The 17,847-nt window shown below is 46.5% G+C and overlaps 1 protein-coding gene across 3 annotated transcripts in view; it reads left to right on the top strand.

Annotated features, from left to right (window-relative positions):
* tarbp1 (TAR (HIV-1) RNA binding protein 1) overlaps positions 1-17,847 on the top strand; it is a 58,376-nt gene that overhangs the window by 23,624 nt on the left and 16,905 nt on the right. For all 3 annotated transcript variants that reach the window (XM_083775743.1, XM_083775744.1, XM_083775742.1), the window contains exons 18-25: positions 3,219-3,330; positions 7,569-7,751; positions 9,641-9,855; positions 12,206-12,277; positions 13,477-13,597; positions 15,362-15,472; positions 16,276-16,425; positions 17,706-17,792. In XM_083775743.1, coding sequence (XP_083631869.1) covers positions 3,219-3,330; positions 7,569-7,751; positions 9,641-9,855; positions 12,206-12,277; positions 13,477-13,597; positions 15,362-15,472; positions 16,276-16,425; positions 17,706-17,792 — 1,051 coding nt within the window. The remainder of the gene's footprint in view (positions 1-3,218; positions 3,331-7,568; positions 7,752-9,640; positions 9,856-12,205; positions 12,278-13,476; positions 13,598-15,361; positions 15,473-16,275; positions 16,426-17,705; positions 17,793-17,847) is intronic.

Genomic DNA, 17,847 nt, shown 5'->3' with positions numbered 1-17,847 from the left:
GCTGTCTTCGCCGTCCCCCACGCCTGTACCTGAGACAGCTACAGGCCTGCCGGGCGAACGATCAGGGCCCTCTCCCATCTCTATACCGATGGTGAAATCCTGGCAGCCCTGCCCTGATTGGGAAAAGTGTCCTGAGACAACCCGTTGCGACGTGACACCTTAATAGATTTGAACGCACAAGGCGATAAGGGCTGGCCTGGGTTACATGCCAGCCACCAAGCCTGTCATTGCATCCCTCATTGTGTTCCCCAACGAGGCCCGGCGGCAGAACGCTAGGTGACCTCGACCCCAGTGCAGGAGCACAGACAACCTGCTCACTGGGGCCTCCCGTTCACACTTAATAGTGGCAACGTTAATACTGGCTCAGTCACCTTTGGTGTGTCACTGGAGGCATTGGCGTCATGTCCTCAGAGCGTGGGCGGCTGATGTCCATCGTATCTCTAGCCCGTCGCCAAGTCGGGTTTTCACAGTCAAGCTTGACTGATGAGCCTAGGCCAACTCTCCGTAGTCTCCCTGAGGAGCCAGGAGCACTAGGTGGTTCAGCCGGGCGAGAATCGCCGGAGCGAACCATCCAGGGGGGGAAGACCAGGCTGCAGCTTGCAGGCCTACGACACATCCCGCCTCCCAAAGGGCCGAGCTCCAACATTGATGAAATCATCTTGACTGCCCTCGGAGCTCGCGTATCACCGCCGGCCCACACTAGAGGCCAGCGTGTTCCCTGGCGGCCCACGCAGGGACCTGACTGTGACTGTGACTTTCCGGGCTGTGCAGTGCCTTCTGACGCCAGCCCCCCATATCCGGCGGGTCAAAATGGCCATTATCAGCAACATGACGAGAGCCCTACTATCAGACCAGGAGTGATGTGTCCTCCTGCCCAAGGGCGCAACAGAGGCTGTATATCCTCAGTCACACTAAGGGAAGTCCGATCTACATACTTCCTCGTGACGCAAGACAGACGGGTGTCGACATGTCTTGAATCTGATGGGACCCAACAGGGTTATGAAGTTTATGCCAGTCTACTGGGCCGAACACGGCAATGTGCTGGAGCGGCAAGTGGTGCGCTCCGCTCTATAGCACACATTCTCATACTCATGGGACCTTAACCGGGTACTGGACGCCCTGTGCGGGCCTACCTTCGAACCCTTGGCACAGGCAGAGCTGAAGTGGGTGTCATGCAAGACAGCCCTTCTCCTGGCCATTACATCGGCAAAGCGCGTCAGTGAACTGCACGCTCTGTCAGTCAGCGAATCATGTCTGAGGTGGAACGCAGACGGCTCGGGGGTCACGCTGTGGCCAAACATAGCATTCCTCCCGAAGGTGCTGTCGCAGGCTCACCTCAACCGGCCTATCAGGCTGGCTCGATTCAACCCCCCACCTGGGGAGCTGACAGACAAACTGGAGCTGTTGTGCCCAGTCCGGGCCCTGAGAGCCTACATTGAAGCTACTGCACGCATCAGGCGAGCAGAGCAGCTGTTCTTTTGCCATAGTGGTGTGAACAAAGGCGGCGCTCCCTCCAAGCAGCGCCTGTCCCACTGGATTGTAGACACAATCAGCCACGCCTATGAGGCAAGTAACCTCCCCGTACCATCAGGGGTACGGTGCCACTCTACAAGGAGCATTTCCACATCATGGGCTGCCATGAGAGGGGTGCCCTTGGAGGACATTTGTGCCGCCGCCTCATGGGCTTCGGCAGGCACTTTCTCAAGGTACTACAGGGTGAATGTTGCCACTCCCCACCCAGTGGACGTGGCCCTCTTCCCCGAATCCTCCGGTTCTACCCTTTGAGGTCTGTAATCAGGATTCCTCGTGACTTGGCTGGTATAAGTCATTCAGTGCTTAAAGCACCGCCTCTGGCGGTCAGCAGGGACGAAATAGAACGATAGTTACGTATGTAACTACGGTTCTATGAGTCCTGAATGACCGCCAGAGGCACTCTTGTCACTCAGAATCCTCGTGTTCTCGCGAGAAGATTCTGTAGGGACTGAGCCCCGGATGACTGCCGGAAGTTATAGACGACTCCGGGTCATCACGGGGTCAACCGACATTGTTGGTATAAAATACTCGACTGCGCATGCGCGAAGGGACGTATTCAGTGCTTAAAGCACCGCCTCTGGCGGTCATTCAGGACTCATAGAACCGTAGTTACATACGTAACTATCGTTGTTCTTCGATTTTTCAAAAAATAGCAGACCTACAAGCTCGTATCGCGCCACTCAGTGGCGCGATATGAGCTTGTAGATCTGATATATTTTTAAATGGCTAAAGCACGACATGATGCTGACACCAAAATGGGTTCCCGTTCAGAATGGGTTAACAGTACAACCACCTACAAGCTAACAAAAACTTAAAAGAAAAAGGAGTAACATGATTTTGACCTGTAGAACGAAACGTAAAGTATGAATGAAGGTATGGAGCTGCAATTCATACAATGTATTCACTGTATCACGATTATCTACGATATATCTGAAAAGGCACATCGTGGAGACATTGTATCATGTCGGCGATATTTAATAACACCATATTGCCTCCATGGATTAAAGTTCTCAGTCGCCACAACTGATTTCAGTCATTTGGATGCCAGCATTTCTTTCCATTTAAGAATAAGCGAATAAGCCAAAGTAGTCTATTCTAAGCTCTGAATGCTCTCACGACGCATTCAGAGCTTGTAGAATTGGCTACTTTCGCTTATTTTAAGCGGTCAAACTAATATTATGTGCAGAACTAAGCATCTTCCATAAAACCCTATGGCCTCGGATATTTCATATAAAAGCAAACCTTAAAGCCTTGGTCTGTGATTTCTTCACCTGATTGGCGGCGGTGGCTCAGGGGTAGAGTGCCTGGATGGTAACCATAAGGTTGCCAGTTCGAACCCGGGCTCCCCCAGAGTTACTGTCGAAGTGTCCTTGAGCAAGACACTGAACCCCAAATTGCTCCCGATGTGCTAGTTGGTGCCTTGCATGGTTTCCGCTGCCATCGGTGTATGAATGGGTGAATGTAATGCACAATCTCTGTAAAGCGCCTTGGATAAAGGCGCTATATAAATGCACCATTTACCATTTTATTTACCATTTTATGTAACGGCAGAAACAATATTACTAAAACATCATCATTTAATTTACATAATTGTATTAATTGCTTTGGAAACGGTGCCAGTAGTGTGGGGGCACACTGTTTCAGTTGCGAGATATTAATCCATATCGCCCACCCTTTACCTCCAGGATCCCTGGGGGCCTGGAGGCTGCGCTGGCCTGCTGTGTGGAGGCCCTGTCTCTGCTGCCCAACGACCTGGTGCTGCCCGTATTGGCCTTCATGGAGCAAGTGTTGCCAAAGGTTAGTTCTCCAAGCTGTAGCATTAAGGTCACATTCTCACCTAATACTTCGGTAGACTCATGCGTATGGGCGGAGACATTGTTTGCTTCATTTCCTTTATTTACTGCGGATTGCATTCACACCTGAAGCGAAACCCCCGTTTACGCTCGGAGTATAATGCGGTTCTTTGATACGCATTAGGATTCGAATGAGCCTTCACACCTGCCAAACGAAGTGCACTTTCTGAAAATGCGCAGCAGAATTCGTTTTAATCGCAGCAAAGCTCTCTGGTATGAATGTGACCTAAGTCTGTGTGTTTGACTAGAGTTTGACTGGATTGTTGAATTCCTACAATGACCATAATACTTTGGGGCACTTGTGCAGGTGAGACACACCCCATGTGTGGGCTGTCTTAAGGCTCATGCATACTCCAGTTTTTGGTGATAGCTTATCACCGCGGTGTAGTTTTTAAAGGGTTGGGAAAACTACACCATTACGTCAGTCACGGTGATGATCAGCTATCACCGCGGACACGGACCCATCTCTCTGTTTTTACTATCGGACAAGTCTTTATCACCCCGTTCACCGTTTTAGGTGATAAGCTATCACTCTTTAACCCATTCTGAACGGGAACCCATTTTGTTGTTGGCATCATGTCATGCTTTAGCTATTGAAAAATAGCAGATCTACAAGCTCATAGCGCACCACCGAGTGGCGATGTGGCGATGATTGTGATGATTTGATTGGCTGAGCATGGAATGTGATGTATGATGATGATAAGAGCGCCCCTCACTTGCCTTGAAGTGAGGGGTGAATTAATTGAGGACACAACTAGTGATTAATTAGCCTTGAGGATAAAAGGACTTGAGGATAAAATAGTGAGGACGGAAAAAGGTGAAGACGTAAATTGTGAATGGGCCAGAAGGAGATGCTGTATGATGATAAGAACGCCCCTCACTTCACATTGGTGTGATTTTGGGTTGTCACGCCACTCGCTCATGAGCAGACCTGTCGTTGATCCAGGCGACGACGTCTGCCTCACACGCTGTTTGACCAGATGAAGAGGCTTGGCTCCAAACGTTGTCAATAAATGCATCTTTTGGAGCATATGAGTGTGCGGGGTTCCCTTCTCTTTTCCTACTTTTTGAACCCAGCACCTCCACTAAGTGATGTGCGTATTTTACCATAGTTTCTGCATCACACGCTGCCCATCTGAAAGGCCTTAATAATCCTATCATAAGGACTAATGATGCATCTTTTTTTTATTAACCCATTCTGACCGGGCACCCATTTTGGTGTTGGCATCATGTCGTGCTTTAGCTATTGAAAAATAGCAGATCTACAAGCTCATATCGCGCCACCGAGTGGCGCGATATGAGCTTGTAGGTCTGCTATTTTTTGAAAAATCGAAGAACGACTGACATTTTTTAGAATCTGATCTCAGGTCAGAATGGGTTCATCAGGACCAGTGTGTGTCTGGCGGAAACCTCGTATGAATCTGATCTCAGGTCAGAATGGGTTAAGTCCTGAGGACACAACTAGTGATTAATTAGCCTTGAGGATCAAAGGACTTGAGGACGGAAAGGTGAAGACGTAAATTGTGAATGGGCCAGAAGGAGATGCTTGTATGATGATAAGAACGCCCCTCACTTCACATTGGTGTGATTTTTCTAAAAAAAAAACCCACAATACGCTTGGGTTGTCACGCCGCTCATGAGCAGACCTGTGTCGTTGATCCAGGCGACGACGTCTGCCTCACACGCTGTTTGACCAGATGAAGAGGCTTGGCTCCAAACGTTGTCAATAAATGTATCTTTTGGAGCATATGAGTGTGCGGGGTTCCCTTCTCTTTTCCTACTTTTTGAACCCAGCACCTCCACTAAGTGATGTGCGTATTTTACCATAGTTTCTGCATCACACGCTGCCCATCTGAAAGGCCTTAATAATCCTATCATAAGGACTAATGATGCATCTTTTTTTATTAAATATTGCTGCAATGTTAATATTAACGGGATGGAATCTGTAGTGGAAAGAAGACACTCAACTCGTCTTCTAAACTTGCTGTTTCTAGGCTATCTGAAAGGACCTTAACCCATTCTGAACGGGCACCCATTTTGGTGTCAGCATCATGTTATGCTTTAGCTATTGAAAAATAGCAGATCTACAAGCTCATATCGCGCCACCGAGTGGCGCGATACGAGCTTGTAGGTCTGCTATTTTTGAAAAATCTAAGACACTTTTAGAATCTGATCTCAGGTCAGAATGGGTTCATCAGACCAGTGTGTGTCCGGCGGAAACCTCGTATGAATCTGATCTCAGGTCAGAATGGGTCTCTTTGTTGTTCCTATATCTCATGTTCTTCTGGACCTGCAGCGTGCCTCCCTCCAGAACGTGAGGTTCTTTATTCAGAGCGTGGTTCAGACTCTCCTCGTTGGAGTAGGTAACCCAGCCGTACTGTCTGTGGAACCCAGTGTCCTTGTCCATGGGGAGCAGACATCTCTTCACTGGTCCAAACTGTCCAAAGTACTCCCTCATCTCCTTGGTGTATACGGTCCACGGTATCTTAGACACAAACAGCTCAAACACCCTCTTGGGACGCGTCGCCGCCATGTCGAGTGTTGTTGGTTCGGACGACCCCGTAGAAAGAATCCCACAGAATCCTCGTAGAGGTATTTGGAAGACGTTAGGTTAGCGTCTTGAATCGGGGGGCTCTAGTTTCAGATCTTCTGTGAAGGCATCCTATTCTCTCCTAGCGTCAATGAGTTTTAGCACTGACGATGTCTATTGAGTTCCATTATCTGTGGCAGGCTCAGCCTTATATAGAGGTAAATTGAAGGTGTATTATTATAATTCACCTCGCCATAGAAGGACGACCTGTAGATTCCTAGTAGGGGGATGTCCATGTAGGGTCATCTCTGTAACGTCACGTCTCCAATATGGAGATATCTTTATCTGCCTGTCTGTGTCCCTATTATGGCCATCATATTAAAATCTCTATATCTATATGGCCATGCCCATATATGGTCACATCGACAGCCGTATAATGGAGTTCCCAATGCAACCACGCCTGCCCCAAATATGGAGTGTTGTCTAACCTCAATGTGTCACCATGGGCCAAGGTCCATAAACAATGGGCCAGGTCCATATACAACTGTATAGCCTACTGTACTAACCTATGGTACTAACCCATTCCAAGCATTCGTTTTGCACGAAAGACATGAATGAAACCTAGTATGACATGTCACATATTAATTCAAATTTGAAAATGTTGCCTAGATAGGTTTTCAATGGTATACTCCAACGTTCAAACCCTGAATGTACCAAGATCCAAAATGTATATCATAATCCATTTTTGAGTGGTGCAACCACTCCAAGGAACAGCAATGTCCGTGTTCACCTATGTGTGTTGGTTCACCTATGTGTCCGCCTATGTATGGGTTAATGAGCACCAGTATGACTATTAGTACCAGTAGGGGCGCTGTTGTGCCAGAAACAGAGAGAGAGACAGTGCTGCACTGTTGCCTGCTAATGAGAGAGAGAGAGAGAGAGAGAGAGAGGGGGGGGGAAGAGGAGTTGCACCACTCAGTTCACACGGGTGTGATTTTTAATCCATTTTGGGCGGGAACCCCTTTTGGTGTTAGCATTACGTTATGCTTTAGCTATTGATAAATAGCAGATCTACAAGCTCATAGCGCGGCACCGAGTGGCGCGCTACAAGCTTGTAGGTCTGCTATTTTTGAAAAACCCGAAGAACGACTGACAGAAACATAGCTTTTTCAGAAAACTGTCAGAATGTGGAAGACATTTTTAGAATCTGATCTCAGGTCAGAATGGGTTAATATGGCCCAGGCCGTAGCGTAACGGTCTGGGCACCGGACTGGTGATCCAGTCGCGGTGTGCCGCGGGTTCGACTCCCGAACCCGACACGGCCTTTACCGCATGTCATCCCCCCATCTCTCTCCCGTTTCCTGTCAGCCTACTATCTGTCCCTTAAAAAATCAATAAAAGGCGTAAGCCGCAAAAAAATATATATAAAAAAAAAAAAAAAAAAGAATGGGTTAATATGTTATTTGGATGACCCTAAGGATCATAAAAAAAACTTTACTTATTACTTTTTGCAACTTTTGCAATCTCTCTAGGGTCAAGTCTTGGATGTGTTCCATCATGTTGTGTCTTTGCTGCCAGGTGGTGCATGCGGAGGAGGGTCTGTGTGTGGAGGCGGTGAGCGTTTCTCCATCATGTTGTGTCTTTGCTGCCAGGTGGTGCATGCAGAGGAGGGTCTGTGTGTGGAGGCGGTGAGCGTTTCGTGGGAGCTGGTTCAGGGCCTGAGCAACAACCCTCACGACTTCTGGCCCGGGCTGAGAAGCTTCGTCTCCATGGCGTACCACCGCCAGCTGCTGGCACTGACGGGCGCGCCCAAGTTCACTGCCCTCCTCAAACAGGTGACTAATATAACCCATTCTGACCTGAGATCAGATTCATAAAGAGGTTTCCACTGGACACACACTGGTCTGATTAAACCCATTCTGACCTGAGATCAGATTCAAAAAATGTCAGTCGTTCTTCGATTTTTCAAAAAATAGCAGACCTACAAGCTCGTATCGCGCCACTCGGTGGTGCGATATGAGCTTGTAGATCTGCTATTTTTCAATAGCTAAAGCACGACATGATGCCGACACCAAAATGGGTGCGCGGTCAGAATGGGTTAATATAAAGCAGTGTTTTTCCCAACCTGGACTTAATGGCATGTGATGCTGAAAAAAATGAGTTTTCTGCTAGAAAAAAGTTCACTTGAGAGGGGTGAGGAGGAGCAGCTGTACTCAACTTGATTCGTACTTCCAGCTCCACTCCTAAATGGTAAAATGGTAAATGGTGCATTTATATAGCGCCTTTATCCAAGGCGCTTTACAGAGATTGTGCATTACATTCACCCATTCACACACACACACATTCATACACTGATGGCAGCGGAAACCTAGCCTGGGTAAACCCACTCCCCCTGCTGGACAACATTTCATTCTGCCAGGAGGGGTGAGTCTGGCTAAATGGTAATACAAAGTCCTTAAGATTGTATCAGCTTTGGTACGAGCCAATCCGCGACCGAGCTCAGGGCTCTGTGATTGACAGCGCACGTTGGCCAATCAGGAACGATTTGAGCAGTTGATGACGTGTGAACTCCTCGACTCATTCACAACAACAAACATGGGAATGAGGAAGTAGGAACGGAACGCGTTTAGATGACGCCTCTTGTTTTGATATACGCTGATTGGCTGAAGGGGTTGTCCGTCAACGCTACTCTCCCGCCCCACGGCTAAACAGCCACACAGGCGATTATGCCAGACTCACCCCTCCTGGCAGAATGAAATGTTGTCCAGCAGGGGGAGTGGGTTTACCCAGGCTAGCGGAAACCATGCAAGGCACCAACTAGCACATCGGGAGCAATTAGGGGTTCAGTGTCTTGCTCAAGGACACTTCGACAGTAACTCTGGGGGAGCCCGAGTTCGAACTGGGAACCTTACGGTTACCATCCAGGCACTCTACCCCTGAGCCACCGCCGCCCCTCTCCCCCTCTCCCCTCCCCCACTCCTGCTTTGCCCATGGGATTGCTCAATCGGAAAATTGCCAATAATAATTGGCATTTATTTACCTAGATAAAATGCTGTCTCTTGCGATATGTATACCTGGCATGGTGATACCTCAAGGAAGGTAGATTTCTTTTTCACATTGTCACGCATTGTGAGCTTGTAGATTGGCATACATTTTTATAAACGCACAAAACGAAAATAAGTCTCAAAATAAACATCGATGACTGCACACAACTGTAATTAAATTAGCCCATAAAGCTTTTAACCCCCATCCCCTTGTACTTTATTTCTGATGTACCGGTATCTTAATTTTTTTTCTTATGTCAAAAATCGAATCTGTGGAAACGGCAACTATTGTACAGTGACTGTTTTCTATATAAAACACTGTGCATGCAGGAGGTAAACTTAACTGTTCTTGATAGATAGGAAGTAAATGCAATTCACAATGGTTTACTTTATGGCAGGGTTCCAGTAGAAGAGGAGAAAAATGAGCACTGCACTCTCAGTCTCGTGGATTAAAGTTCTCAGTCACCACGGCTTATTTCACTCATTTGTACCGAAAATAGCAGATCTACAAGCGGCTGAATACATACAATTCTGGGGGTCCTTGACATGAAATGGCTTGAGAATCACTGTTATAGAAACATAGGCTTTTCAGAAAGCTGTCGGGAATTGGAAAACATTTGTATAATCTGGACTGAGGTGGTGGTGATAGATGTGTTGGTGTGTGTGTGTGTGTGCGCCAGGTGGCCAGTGACCTGGTGGAGCTGTCCCAGTTGAAGACGGGCGTGTTCAACGTGCTCATCCAGCACTGCTGTCACACGTGGCTGCCCGGCCTGTGCGCTGGCCCGGGGGGGAGCCGGCGCTGGGACGTCAACGCCACGTTTTCCAGCAGCCTCGTCCACATCGACATCCTGACGGAGGCGTGCGTCTACGGCCCAGTGTTCAGGAGAGACCAGCGGTATATAAACCGTCAAACACTCAACACTCATTTAAACCGGGAAAGCAGCCGTGTCATTTCAGAATAAATTGTAGAATAGCTATATAGTGTGGCAACCCAGGGATCTGTGTTCTGTAGGCTAATTCAGGAGGGTTTGTGTTCTGTAGGCTAATTAAGGAGGGTCTGTGTTCTGTAGGCTAATTAAGGAGGGTCTGTGTTCTGTAGGCTAATTCAGGAGGGTCTGTGTTCTGTAGGCTAATTAAGGAGGGTCTGTGTTCTGTAGGCTAATTAAGGAGGGTCTGTGTTCTGTAGGCTAATTCAGGAGGGTTTGTGTTCTGTAGGCTAATTAAGGAGGGTCTGTGTTCTGTAGTCTAATTCAGGAGGGTTTGTGTTCTGTAGGCTAATTAAGGAGGATCTGTGTTCTGTAGGCTAATTAAGGAGGGTCTGTGTTCTGTAGGCTAATTAAGGAGGGTCTGTGTTCTGTAGGCTAATTCAGGAGGGTCTGTGTTCTGTAGGCTAATTAAGGAGGGTCTGTGTTCTGTAGGCTAATTCAGGAGGGTCTGTGTTCTGTAGGCTAATTAAGGAGGGTCTGTGTTCTGTAGGCTAATTCAGGAGGGTTTGTGTTCTGTAGGCTAATTAAGGAGGGTCTGTGTTCTGTAGTCTAATTCAGGAGGGTTTGTGTTCTGTAGGCTAATTAAGGAGGATCTGTGTTCTGTAGGCTAATTAAGGAGGGTCTGTGTTCTGTAGGCTAATTCAGGAGGGTCTGTGTTCTGTAGGCTAATTAAGGAGGGTCTGTGTTCTGTAGGCTAATTAAGGAGGGTCTGTGTTCTGTAGGCTAATTCAGGAGGGTTTGTGTTCTGTAGGCTAATTAAGGAGGGTCTGTGTTCTGTAGGCTAATTCAGGAGGGTTTGTGTTCTGTAGGCTAATTAAGGAGGGTCTGTGTTCTGTAGGCTAATTAAGGAGGGTCTGTGTTCTGTAGGCTAATTAAGGAGGGTCTGTGTTCTGTAGGCTAATTCAGGAGGGTTTGTGTTCTGTAGGCTAATTAAGGAGGGTCTGTGTTCTGTAGTCTAATTCAGGAGGGTTTGTGTTCTGTAGGCTAATTAAGGAGGATCTGTGTTCTGTAGGCTAATTAAGGAGGGTCTGTGTTCTGTAGGCTAATTCAGGAGGGTCTGTGTTCTGTAGGCTAATTCAGGAGGGTCTGTGTTCTGTAGGCTAATTAAGGAGGGTCTGTGTTCTGTAGGCTAATTCAGGAGGGTTTGTGTTCTGTAGGCTAATTAAGGAGGGTCTGTGTTCTGTAGGCTAATTCAGGAGGGTTTGTGTTCTGTAGGCTAATTAAGGAGGGTCTGTGTTCTGTAGGCTAATTAAGGAGGGTCTGTGTTCTGTAGGCTAATTAAGGAGGGTCTGTGTTCTGTAGGCTAATTCAGGAGGGTCTGTGTTCTGTAGTCTAATTCAGGAGGGTCTGTGTTCTGTAGGCTAATTAAGGAGGGTCTGTGTTCTGTAGGCTAATTAAGGAGGGTCTGTGTTCTGTAGGCTAATTAAGGAGGGTCTGTGTTCTGTAGGCTAATTAAGGAGGGTCTGTGTTCTGTAGGCTAATTCAGGAGGGTTTGTGTTCTGTAGGCTAATTAAGGAGGGTCTGTGTTCTGTAGGCTAATTAAGGAGGGTCTGTGTTCTGTAGGCTAATTAAGGAGGGTCTGTGTTCTGTAGGCTAATTAAGGAGGGTCTGTGTTCTGTAGGCTAATTCAGGAGGGTTTGTGTTCTGTAGGCTAATTAAGGAGGGTCTGTGTTCTGTAGGCTAATTCAGGAGGGTTTGTGTTCTGTAGGCTAATTAAGGAGGATCTGTGTTCTGTAGGCTAATTAAGGAGGGTCTGTGTTCTGTAGGCTAATTCAGGAGGGTCTGTGTTCTGTAGGCTAATTCAGGAGGGTCTGTGTTCTGTAGGCTAATTAAGGAGGGTCTGTGTTCTGTAGGCTAATTCAGGAGGGTTTGTGTTCTGTAGGCTAATTAAGGAGGGTCTGTGTTCTGTAGGCTAATTCAGGAGGGTTTGTGTTCTGTAGGCTAATTAAGGAGGGTCTGTGTTCTGTAGGCTAATTAAGGAGGGTCTGTGTTCTGTAGTCTAATTCAGGAGGGTCTGTGTTCTGTAGGCTAATTCAGGAGGGTCTGTGTTCTGTAGTCTAATTCAGGAGGGTCTGTGTTCTGTAGGCTAATTAAGGAGGGTCTGTGTTCTGTAGGCTAATTAAGGAGGGTCTGTGTTCTGTAGGCTAATTCAGGAGGGTCTGTGTTCTGTAGTCTAATTCAGGAGGGTCTGTGTTCTGTAGGCTAATTAAGGAGGGTCTGTGTTCTGTAGGCTAATTAAGGAGGGTCTGTGTTCTGTAGGCTAATTCAGGAGGTCCAGACGTACGTGGAGCAGCTGGGAGAGCAGTGTTCTGCCAACGCAGTAGTGACTGGGTGAGTAGTGACTGGGTGAGTTGATCAGTAGTGACTGGGTGAGTAGGGTCAGTAGTGACTGGGTGAGTAGTGACTGGGTGAGTAGTGACTGGGTGAGTTGATCAGTAGTGACTGGGTGAGTAGGGTCAGTAGTGACTGGGTGAGTAGTGACTGGGTGAGTAGTGACTGGGTGAGTTGATCAGTAGTGACTGGGTGAGTAGGGTCAGTAGTGACTGGGTGAGTAGTGACTGGGTGAGTAGTGACTGGGTGAGTTGATCAGTAGTGACTGGGTGAGTAGGGTCAGTAGTGACTGGGTGAGTAGTGACTGGGTGAGTAGTGACTGGGTGAGTTGATCAGTAGTGACTGGGTGAGTAGTGACTGGGTGAGTTGATCAGTAGTGACTGGGTGAGTAGGGTCAGTAGTGACTGGGTGAGTAGTGACTGGGTGAGTAGTGACTGGGTGAGTTGATCAGTAGTGACTGGGTGAGTTGATCAGTAGTGACTGGGTGAGTAGGGTCAGTAGTGACTGGGTGAGTAGTGACTGGGTGAGTAGTGACTGGGTGAGTTGTGACTGGGTGAGTTGATCAGTAGTGACTGGGTGAGTTGATCAGTAGTGACTGGGTGAGTTGATCAGCCCTTCCTCTACTAGCCCATTTATTTTTAGCTGTGAATTTAACTTCAGCCACTAGAGGGTGCTCCTGAAGCACGGGCCATTTAGAACAGGAACCCCTTACATATTTGATTGTACTTTGAGTGTTTCTCTGCATGTGTCTCATCCTCCTGTTGCTTCCAGTGAGGACAGGGACGAGCAGATGATTGTACTTGTTAGTGTAACTTAGATGTTTCTCTGCATGTGTCTCATCCTCCTGTTTCCTCCAGTGAGGACAGGGACGAGCAGATGATTGTACTTTGAGTGTAACTTAGATATCTCTCTGCATGTGTCTTATCCTCCTGTTTCCTCCAGTGAGGACAGGGACGAGCAGATGATTGTACTTTGAGTGTAACTTAGATGTTTCTCTGCATGTGTCTCATCCTCCTGTTTCCTCCAGTGAGGACAGGGACGAGCAGATGATTGTACTTGTTAGTGTAACTTAGATGTTTCTCTGCATGCGTCTTATCCTCCTGTTTCCTCCAGTGAGGACAGGGACGAGCAGATGATTGTACTTGTTAGTGTAACTTAGATGTTTCTCTGCATGTGTCTCATCCTCCTGTTTCCTCCAGTGAGGACAGGGACGAGCAGATGGCTCGTACGTGTGCGCTGGCCTTCCTCAGCCGCCTGGAGGGCTCCGATCCACTGCACGAGAAGCTGATGGAGGAGCTGGTTACCCTTCTCCTGAACAAGGTGCTTTTGACCTGTGAACCTGTGAACCTGTGAACCCTTCACGTGAGATTGTCAACAGCTCTCTTCCATCTGATCATGTTGATTGTTCCAGTGGGTTGTAATAAAGATGCGTTTCTCTCTCTGTTTTCACATTTATTCTGCGGAAGAGGCAGACTCAATGTGTCACTTATATGGTGCAATAAATGCATCTGTCGCATTGGAGCCCTAAGTGGGCTAGCGTTTTCTTTACTGTATTCTGTATTCTGATCGTCACTCAGCAGCTGCCCACGTTTTGGATGGGGATGTGCCATAAGCCAAATTCCAATACCCAGAATCTCGGCTACTCGCTCACTCGCACTCAGTCACTCCAGCAAGGTTGTGTTATGGTGGAATTGGTGACCTGCTGAAATATGTGACAACCGTGTAGACAATCACATAATGTAAATGTGTCCTAATGTCAATTGTTGCAGTTTGTTCATTAGCAGAGTTCAACCTAACTGTATTTAGGCCATGTATTTAAAGACTTCCATGTAATAGTTGTGTGAACAAGATGGTCACATATTTGGCAGGTCACCAATTTCACCGTCATTTGCCATGCTGGAGTGAGCGAGTGTGAGTGAGCGAGTGGCCGAGATATTGGGTATTGGAATTTGGCTATAGAGTATAAAGAAGGATAGAGACTGAACTGGCGCGAAGCTCCGCCCCCAGATTTTGGTGGTCAAATGCGGAAGTGCAACCGAGCGCTCGATGTTAAAGCCCAGCTGCTGCACTGGGTTTCCCGGTCATGAATCCACAGGTCCGCCTGCAGTCCCTCCTCTTACCACTAGGGCCCAGTGCTTCAGCGTCGGAGCGCCTCACTGGCCCCTTGGGATGTGCATGTCATTTGTCTCTTTTCCCTTAACCCATTCTGACCTGAGATCAGATTCATACGAGGTTTCCACTGGACACACACTGGTCTGATTAACCCATTCTGACCTGAGATCAGATTCTAAAAATGTCAGTAGTTCTTCGATTCTTTTCAAAAATAGCAGACCTACAAGCTCGTAGCGCACCACTTGGTGGCGCGCTATGAGTTTGTAGATCTGCTATTTTTCAATAGCTAAAGCATAACATGATGCTAACACCAAAATGGGTTCCCGTTCAGAATGGGTTAACACATGGACGCATTAGGGGTTGCACTAGTGTCTCATATTTTGGCCACATTTTGTATTGTTTTTTTTTTGTTTTGTGTTAAGTAAAGTACTTGAGTAAATGTACTGAGTTACTTTACACCACTGGGACCACGTGTAACATCTTGACAATGATCTCTCCCCATTCCCTCCAGGACAAGGATACATCAAGGTCTAACATCTTGACAATGTTCTCTCCCCATTCCCTCCAGGACAAGGATACATCAAGGCCTAACATCTTGACAATGATCTCTCCCCATTCCCCCCAGGACAAGGAGATATCAAGGTCTAACATCTTGACAATGATCTCTCCCCATTCCCCCCAGGACAAGGAGATATCAAGGTCTAACATCTTGACAATGTTCTCTCCCCATTCCCTCCAGGACAAGGATACTGTACATCAAGGTCTAACATCTTGACAATGATCTCTCCCCATTCCTCCCAGGACAAGGAGATATCAAGGTCTAACATCTTGACAATGATCTCTCCCCATTCCCCCCAGGACAAGGATACATCAAGGTCTAACATCTTGACAATGATCTCTCCCCATTCCCCCCAGGACAAGGAGATATCAAGGTCTAACATCTTGACAATGATCTCTCCCCATTCCCCCCAGGACAAGGAGATATCGAGGTCAAAAGTGCGTTACTATAACAACTCCCTGCAGCATCGTGTGAAGAACCGGGTGTGGCAGACACTGCTGCTGCTGCTGCCCAAACTGAAGGAGGTGAAGGGCTTGTTTTATATGCATTTCTTAATCAATGAATCAATTAACCTGAACCCATTTTGACCTGAGATCAGATTCTAAAAATGTCTTCTACATCCTGACAGTTTTCTGAAAAAGCTACGTTTCTATGTCAGTGGTTTTTCGATTTTTCAAAAATAGCAGACCTACAAGCTCGTAGCGCGCCACTCGGTGGCGCGCTATGAGCTTGTAGATCTGCTATTTTTGAATAGCTAAAGCATGACATAATGCTAACACCAAAAGGGGGCTGTCATTATTCTGTCTATAGATTAAAACCAAAACAAGAAGCGTGTTTTATATTCGATTCTTAACCCATTTTGACCTGAGATCAGATTCTAAAAATGTCTTCTAAATCCTGACAGTTTTCTGAAAAAGCTACGTTTCTATGTCAGTCATTCTTTGATTTTTCAAAAATAGCAGACCTACAAGTTCATAGCACGCCACTCGGTGACGCGCTATGAGCTTGTAGATCTGCACCAAAAGTGGCTCCCGCCCCAAAATGGGTTAAGTGTTATTTTAACTTTGTTTATACTTCATATTATGCAGTGTCGTGTTATAATAGCTGATCTTGCAAAGCGCTGCGACTGTTGTTTTTCTTGCTAGGCTATTTTAACTATTTGTATTGCTTTTCAATGATTATTTTGGTTGAAATTAACGATTAGCCCGATTTAAGTGTTGCACCCCTAAAACTAACAATGAGAAAGTAACTGTGTGCGTACATGTGTGTGGGCGTGTGTGTGTGTGTGCGACTGCGTGTGTGTGTGTGTGTGTGTGTGTGTGTGCAGGAGTTTGTGGTCACGGTGCTGAACCAGGTCTTTGAGGCAGGGTTCTGCAGTAACCAGGCCTCCGTAAAGTACCTGATGGAGTGGATGATGATCCTCATACTGTTCCACTACCCACAACACATAGAGCGGCTGTGGGCCTGCTTCAATGTGGTGAGTTCCTCAATGCACATCTACCAATGATTTTAACTCATTTTGACCTGAGATCACATCCTAAAAAATGTCTGTTTGAAAATGACAGTTTTCTGAAAGAGCTATGTTTCTATGTCAGTCGTTCTTCGATTTTTCAAAAATAGCAGACCTACAAGCTTGTAGCGAGCCACTCGGTGGTGCGCTATGAGCTTGTAGATCTGCTATTTTTCAATAGCTAAAGCATAACATAATGCTAACAACAAAAGGGGTTCCCGCCCAAATTGGGTTAAGCAGTTGCAGCGTGCGTGTCACAATTCTTTCAAAGATAGCAGATATACAGTACAAGCTCATAGTGCGTCAAATATACTTTTAAAAGCAAACATTTTTCAACTCAAATCTTTTCTTCTGGGGGACGGTGGGACAGAAAATGTTGAGCACTGTTAGGATAGCATTTAGAAGACCTCAGGCCTCATTCTAAAACTGATCAAATCTCAACATCAGTTTGCTGATGTTTCTTCTGTTCATGAGGCTTTCCCCATCTCCAGCTGTGATGTATTCATGATTTTGCTTGCTTTCCTTTGATTTGGTGTTGCAGTATTTTCATCCTGCCTGTTCATCTGGGAGCGGCTGGGGTTCATTTGGTGGAAACGATTAGTAGGCTTAATTAAAATAATTTGAGTTTGGGGTTGAACATGGGGCACAGTCAAAATGACAGTCGGTCATCTCTCATCGACACAAAGCGCTTGTGTTTCTATTTTTTCATTTTTTTTTTCACTTAATTTTTATTGAAGGAAAAACAGACAAGAAAAAAACAACTGACAAGACTATACGGAAAGAAAAAGAAAAGACAAAAAGTAAAAGAAAAAAGGCTGCATTTTTCATATTACAAAAAACATTCAATGAAATCCTATTGCAATATCGCTAGGCTGAGAGAAGAGATTCCACTTTTCCCACTTTTTATAGAATTTATCCTCTTGTAGTCTAAGTATGAATGTTTTTTCCATAGCATACAGTTCCTCAATAATATCCATTGATCTTTCGTTGGTGGGTCCTGCTGGCACCAGCGTCGTGTGATTGCTTTTTTACTTGCTGCTAAGAGGATCTTGATTAAATATTTATCATGTATTAGAAACTCTTCAGGGATATTTCCCAACAGTAGAAAAGGAACAGACAGAGGTATCTCAAAACACAGAATGGTCTCCAAGGTGGAGTGGATGTCCTGCCAGTATTTCTGAATTTTAGGACAAGGTGTTTCATTGTTTTAATGGTCGTGTGCGGTTGGCGTTTTTGCTTGTATTCAGGATGTAGAAAAGACCAAGACGAGCATCTGCACCTTCCTGTCAGTCCTCGTCCATCTGAACATCATTCTGCCCTTGACGAAAGATAAGGTACAGTATGACGAAAGATAAGGTACAGTATGGCACTGGTTTCCAAACCTTTCAG

Source organism: Protomyctophum parallelum, assembly GCF_964188405.1.
Source record: "Protomyctophum parallelum genome assembly, chromosome: 10".
Taxonomy (NCBI): Eukaryota; Metazoa; Chordata; class Actinopteri; order Myctophiformes; family Myctophidae; genus Protomyctophum; species Protomyctophum parallelum.
Note: the sequence above shows the minus strand (reverse complement) of the source record. Positions and strands in the feature narration are given on the sequence as shown.